Source organism: Manihot esculenta, chromosome 6, assembly GCF_001659605.2.
Source record: "Manihot esculenta cultivar AM560-2 chromosome 6, M.esculenta_v8, whole genome shotgun sequence".
NCBI lineage: Eukaryota > Viridiplantae > Streptophyta > Magnoliopsida > Malpighiales > Euphorbiaceae > Manihot > Manihot esculenta.
In genome coordinates, this window is record NC_035166.2 from 9,031,281 (window position 1) to 9,038,363 (window position 7,083).

Below are 7,083 nucleotides of genomic sequence, written 5' to 3' on the forward strand. Positions count from 1 at the left end.
ACTAATGGATCATCCAACATCCATCCACATCAACATCATAATACGCAATGCAACATATTCGTGGATTCTAATGCAAACAACCTAGTAATTAACATGGTATTCATGATACATAAACATGCTCAAAATTAATTTACTTAGAAATATAAAGATCCATTCTACTCACCTCAGGCTAGCTCTGAAAAGACTCTGAAGCATCTATCTCACTGCTGGGGTCCTCGGTTCCTCGGGTCTGAACCTACACAGGTGGACTCAAATGAGAGACCAAACATACACTACCATGACTCCAAACATCTCCTCAAAAACCCCCCTAAAATATCATAAAACAATCATAGAAATCATGCAAAGGAAGGCTGAACAGGGCACTTTCGGTGGCAGGTTCGGCGGCCGAAAGTCCCTCCAGAGCCGAAAGTCATGCACCTTCGGCGGCACTTTCGGTGGCTGAAGGTTCCTTTCAGATTCGAAACTCATGCATGTTCGGCGGCACCTTCGGCGGTCGAAACTCCCTTCCAGAGCCGAAAGTCCACTTTCGGGGGCAGGGTTCAGCAGCCAAAGGCTTGCCTCCACAGGCAGGTTCGGCAGCCGAAAGCCCCTTCGGCTACCGAACCTGAGTTCTTCCAAAGTGGCAGAACTCAGCCATTTTATGCACATTTGCCTCCTAAACTCATCCAAACATGCATTTAGCTAATCTACAACATGCATACACAAGCAAATAAGCATATAGGGCCCTCAAACTATCCTAAAGCCCAACAACAACACAAAACAACTCAAAACAACACACATTGTCCACATACTCAACATTAACCTAAACATGCATTTCTACCCCATCAACCCCTCAAAACTTGCTTAAAACATACAAGAAAGGTAGGATCAAAGCTTACCTCTTGAAGATCTAGAGGAGAAACGATCCTAACTTGGAGATGGGAGAGGTCTAGCTCCTTGGGTCTCCAAGCTCCAAAACTTGATATTTTCTTCAAAAACTTCAAAAACCAAGCAACCACTTGTTAAAACTTAAAAGATTTGAGAAAAATCATCAAAATCAACCATGGAAGAGCATGGACTTACCTCTGGCCGGAAATGGGAAGAAACTCGCCCATTTTCGACCATGGGGCTTCTTATAGAGGCTGGCCAGGCCACCTTCAGAAGCCTAAAGTGCCTCCAAAACTTATGCAAGTTCGACCGCCGAACATGAGGTTCGGCGGCCAAACCTGGATTTCCCTCCATGGTCTTTTTCATTCAAAAACTCAATTTCTTTCTTACTTAAAACCATAAAATACATGAAAACATTTTATAAAAAGATGATTTTTACCCTTCTAGAGGTTTCCGACATCCGAGATTCCACCGAACGGTAGGAATTCCGATACCGGAGTCTAGCCGGGTATTACACTCTATCATAACTCTAAACATTCCCCAAAGACCCCCTTAAAAGACCTCAAACAAGCATGGAAAAACCAGCAAAGGAAGGTTGGACAGGGGACTTTCAGGGGCAGGTTCGGCGGCCGAAGGTCCCTCCAGAGCCGAAAGTCAAGCACTTTCGGAGGCAGGTTCGGCAGCCGAAAGTCATTCTAGAGACGAAAGTCACAACCTTCAGCGGCATGTTCGGCGGCCGAAACTCCACTCCAGAGCCGAAAGTCCAAACTTTCAGGGGCGGGTTTAGGCGGCCAAAACAACCTCCTCAAGGGGTTCGACGGCCGAACCTTTTTTCGGCGGCCGAACCTGAGTTCTCCAAGAAGGCAGAACCCGATTCAACCTCAAGTCTCCAGCCTCCAAAACCTTTCCAAAACATGCATAACTCACCAACAAGCTCTCAAACACATGCATATACCCTTCTTCATGCATATAGGGGCTTAGAACTAGCTCAAACCCCCAAAAACAACACATATACACACATATGGCTTATGAGCAACATAAACCCTACCCATGCAAACCATGCAAAAACCATTCAAAACTCACTTAAAACATCAAGGTGAGGATCCATGCTTACCTCTTGAAGATCGAGAAAATTGATGGTCTAAACTCGGAGATGCAAGGGAAAATAGATCCAGAACCTCCAAGCCTCACAACTTTGCTTCTTTGCTCAAAAACTTCAAAACCAACATGAAAACCATTCAAAACTTGCTCAATTTTGAAGAAAATAAAGAAATCCACCAAAGGAGGTCAAGAACTCACCTATACCCGAAAAGAGAGAGAAAACTCACCTCAAATCCGGATAAGGGGCCCTTTTATAGGTGGCCGGTCAACCACCTTCGGCAGCCAAAGCTGCCTCCACAGCTTCTCCACTTTCGGAAGCCGAACTTGGGCTTCAGTGGCAACGAAAGCTAGCCACCTTCGGCGGCCGAACCTGACTTTCGGCGGCCGAACCTTGCATTTCTCTCCTTGGTCTTTTCTTTCCAAAACTTCAAGTTTTCATAATCAAAACATTAAAACATGCAAAAACATTTGAGAAAACCTTTCTTTTACCCTTCTAGACAACTTCGACATCCTAGAATTCCAAATTCCAATGGAGATTCCGCCGGAAAGTATGAATTCCGACGCCGGGGTCTCGCCGGGTATTACAAGAAGTTTGGGTTGCAGGTGCAGTTGTAGAGTAAGATTCTGCCATGAATATTTAGAGAGGAACAAGGAAGAAGAGAGGGAAGGAAAGAGCGCTAAGAAAATAACTGCTTTCAGGCTCTGATACCCTGTCACAAGTAATACATGAATCAGAGAAAAAGGATAATTCTCATTGATTTGTGAATAAGAGCCTAAGGCTATATATATATACAAAATGAATGAAACTGAACTAACTAATCACAACTGAGATGGCAACCAATTTTAACAAAAAGATAACTAACTAATTCTTCAAGTTACACTCTAGCTAACTTTTTTATTTGTTTCATGATAACTCACACTCTTATATACTAATAAGTGATGGGCTTTTAATTATAATTCAATGATAAATTTAGACCGAAAGATGAATTTTAGTATTTTAGCTTCCTCTGTATAGTTCAAATGTAAATTTGGCCTTTTAATTAATTAAAGAATAGTCTTTGGACATGATTAACATACACAACCTCAATCCTATTTGTAGAAATGGTAGTTTCTGTTTTTCTTTTATTGAAAGATTAGTTCCATTGAATAAAAGCTTATTAAAGAGCTCAAAGCGCAATTGTAACCAATAATACACATACCTAAGAAACTTGAAACCCTAGCAGGTGGGGAGAAAGTTAATCGGTCTTGGTCCTGTAAGGCTACCACTGGAGGAAAGGGGCAAGATGATCACCAACCATACAGAAAAGGAGATCATAATGAAATTTAGACAACCCAACCTAGTAGCTTTTGCATCCATTGAAGGACTATAGAACTCAAGAACATAGCAGCAACATGGATAGCAACTTGACCCAAGTCGTGAAGGATCTATCAAGAAGAGCTCGCTGACACTCAAAACCTAAGGATTGATCGTCCAAAAAAAAAGTGAACAGGGCAAAAGATCCTTCAGATTCTCAACAATATTTAAAACGTTGACTTCCTTCACAACCAAGATAGATAGATATCTTTTTGAAGCATGACAGATAAAGATGGGCAAAACTAGAGGAAAAGACAAATTCCTTTATGGAATTCACCCTCCATTCTCTCCCAAAACACCTATAGGTGCATCTTGAGATAGAACGATTTTAGCTCACTTATATGCAAAGAAGGAATGCAAACCACAAACAAAAATAAAGAATAAATAAATCTAAAGTTGCTCCCTCACTATAAGCACCAATCTTGTAAGAAATAAAAAAGCCAATTATTTATACACAAGACCTTGTCTAGGGGTGGGGAAGGAGTTAAATCCCCTCTCTGTGTAGTGAAAGAAATTTGGACAAAAGACAACCACACAGTGGACATGGGAGAAGCGGATGGACCATAGAGAAAAAGCAAATGAAAAAGAAACTATAAGTTTCTCTCTCTTGGATGCTTTTCTATGAAAGGGTTTTCCATGGCTTTTAGAGTAATTTTAATGAGGGTGAAATAATTAATAAGTAAATAAATAAGAATTTTTTTTAAGGATAATTATTATTGTGTCTATAATTTGAGATAACTAATTAAATGTCCTGCAATTTTTAATTACATTAAAAACTCCTTCTAATTTACTTATCTTAGACTTCTGCATAAAGCTGAGATGGACGAGAGTCTTGCTATTATAGCCCATCTACGCGGTTCTCATCTACAGGTGCATATGGATGAGTTTTTACGAGCCAAATCCCGTTTCTTTCATCTTTTAAATCTCCGTGAGATCTTTTGGAAGCAACGTGCCAAGCAATTTTGGCTTAAAGAGGGTGATGCTAATACTCGATTTTTCCAAAGTGCTACTTCTGCTTGGAAACGAAAAAATACAATTGTTAAACTGCTGGATGACTCGAACGTGTAGCATGATAAGAATTCGGGTCTGGAGGAGGTGATGTCTGGATATTTTACGTCTCTCTTTACTTCTCATGCTTGTAATTATGGACCAGTTTTGCAGTGTGTTCCGCTATTGATGTCACATGATCAGAATGCATCTCTTTTAGCTCCTTACAGTTGTGACAAGGTAAAATCTGCAGCTTTTTCTATGAAAATTGATAAATCTCCTGGGTTAGATGGTTTCAATCCTGATTTTTTTCAGCATTATTGGGATATTATTGGTGGGGATGTGTCTCGGTTTTGTATTGATTGCTTGCATTCAGGGTCTCTTCCCTCAAAATTGAATGAGACTACTTTAGTTTTGATACCTAAGAAGGGTGTCCCTGAGCGAATGAGTGATTTGCGGCCTATTGCCCTCTGTAATATGGTTTATAAGATCATGACCAAGATGATAGTTAACCAGCTTAAGTCCATCTTGCCGCCTATTGTCTCGGAAAGTCAGAGCGCTTTTATTTTTGGGCGCAGCATTCAGGACAATATAATCTTAGCTTTTGAGGCTATGCATGGATTTAATATGTTTCATCGAAAGAAAGAGTTATCTGGGGCCCTTAAAATGGACATCAGCAAAGCCTATGATAGACTGGAGTGGGATTTCATTCGTGACATGCTCATCCGTATGGGGTTTGCGCAGTGATGGGTTGCTTTGGTGTTTTCTTGTATCTCCACTGTTCGTTATTGGATTCTGCATGATGGCAGGGAAATCGGCCCTATCTTACCGACGAGGGGACTGAGGCAAGCGGATCCCTTGTCGCCTAATTTATTCATTCTTTGTGCTGAGGAGCTATCCCGCCTTCTGCAAGACAGTATAAACCATGGCAGTCTTCATGGGTTCAGGATATCATGGGGGGCCCGCAGATCTCCCACCTTTTTTTCACAGACGATAGCTTGATTTTCTTCAGAGCAAATGTTCAAGAGGCGTTGGAACTCAAGCGTATTCTTCGCATCTATGAGAATGCATCTGGACAATTGGTTAACTTTCAAAAATCATCTGTTTCTGTCAGCAAGTATACTCCTGTGGCTCTTCGGGATTCTATCTGTTCAGTGCTTCAGGTTGAGGAGAAGCCGGATTTGGGTAATTATTTGGGACTCCCTTCTCATGTTGGTAGTAATAAGAGGGAAGTGTTCAGTTTTGTTAAGGATCGTTTGTGGAAGCGGCTGAATTCATGGAAGCATCGTGCGCTGTCCCAAGCAGGTAAAGAGGTCCTCTTGAAAACAGTCCTCCAAGCTTTGCCAAACTATATTATGAGTTTGTTTTTACTGCCTCGGACTTTATGTGCTAATTTGCAGCGTATGATGACCCGGTATTGGTGGAGTAAGGGTGCTGATCAAAATTGTGGTATTCACTGGTTGGGTTGGCATAGAATGGCGAAGCACAGACTGGAAGGTGGGTTAGGGTTTAAATCGCTCTATGAGTTTAACTTAGCGATGCTTGGTAAGCAGGGTTGGAACATTATTAATAGGCCTCATTCTTCAGTGGCCCGCATTCTTAAGGCTCGTTATTTTCCGACAATGTCTTTTTTGAAGCTTCTTTGGGTCACAATCCTAGCTTTTTGTGGCGTAGTATATGGGCGAATCGGAGTCTAGTTAAAGCTGGTGCTTATTGGAGAATTGGGAATGGCAAGTCAGTTTATATTTGGTCTCACCCTTGGTTGAAAGAGACGCCCGACTCATTGGTTTCTACACCCCCTCCTCCGAACTGTACTCTTTCTGTTGTTGCAGATCTTATGATCGGCCATAGATGGAATGAAAGTTTAATAGCTCAGTTGTTCAATGACAGAGATAGGAGTTGTATTTTGAACATCCCTCTAAGTCTTTCTTCGCGCCTAGATGCGTGGTGCTGGAAGTTTGCGTCCAAGGGTCACTATTCTGTCAAGAGTGCTTACAGATTTCTGGTTGCTGGGTTTCGACATAGGGAAGGTAGTGAGATATGGAGTTGTTTTTGAAAGACGAAGGTGCCTCCTAAAGTGCTTAATTTCTGCTGGCGTGCTTTAGTTAATGTTGTTCCTTGCCTCTCTTTGCTTCAGTCCAGGAGAGTTCCGGTTGATTCGATGTGTCCGTTATATCATGAGGCTCCTGAGACTGTCTTCCATATTCTTGTTCAATGTTCTTTTGCCCGCAGTTGCTGGTTGAGTTTGCCTTTGGGTTGGCCTGCATTCCCCGCTGCCTCTCTTAGGGAGTGGTTCTCTTTAGCCTTCCTTACTGCTTCTGCGGAGAATGCTTCCCTTATTCTAATGATATGTTGGGCTTTGTGGCATAACAGAAATAATGTTGTTTGGAAAGCTCAGGGTCGAATTGCGAGTGGTGTGTTCTTCATGGCACTGAATTTTTTGCAACAATGGAGGGGGGCCTGTTCTGATTCTACCAGCTGCACCAATGTTGTGTCGGCTTTGACTGTCTGGTCTCCGGATTAAGGTTAATATTGACGCCTTTTTAAACTCGCAATGAAGTTCACTAGGCTTGGTCTTTTGGTTCAAGATTGTAAATTGCTTCTATCCAGTTATAAAGAAGCAATATGTGATTTTATTCATAGGTCTGCGAATGATGTCGCTCATGTTCTAACAACATCGACTCATTCTGAGTCAGGTCAAGGAGTTTGGGTTCATGTCCCTCCTCCTCATATAGTTTCTTTGATCACTTTGAGTTAATGATATTTCTCTCATT

General features: G+C 41.8%; 1 protein-coding gene across 1 annotated transcript; it reads left to right on the forward strand.

Annotated features, from left to right (window-relative positions):
* Positions 1-4,141: 4,141 nt before the first annotated feature.
* Positions 4,142-6,833, forward strand: LOC110617817. Its single transcript, XM_021760826.1, has 7 exons — positions 4,142-4,384; positions 4,484-5,043; positions 5,119-5,250; positions 5,322-5,622; positions 5,710-5,854; positions 5,947-6,314; positions 6,447-6,833. Exons 1-7 carry the CDS (start codon positions 4,142-4,144, stop codon positions 6,831-6,833), a joined length of 2,136 nt encoding a protein of 711 aa, XP_021616518.1.
* The last annotated feature ends 250 nt before the right edge of the window (positions 6,834-7,083 follow it).

Coding starts and splice junctions, on each gene's coding strand:
- LOC110617817 (XM_021760826.1), top strand. CDS start 4,142: ATGGACGAGAGTCTTGCTATTATAGCCCATCTACGCGGTTCTCATCTA. Junction 4,385..4,483: donor AACTGCTGGATGACTCGAAC/GTGTAGCATGAT, acceptor CCAGTTTTGCAG/TGTGTTCCGCTATTGATGTC. Junction 5,623..5,709: donor TGTCCCAAGCAGGTAAAGAG/GTCCTCTTGAAA, acceptor GCTAATTTGCAG/CGTATGATGACCCGGTATTG.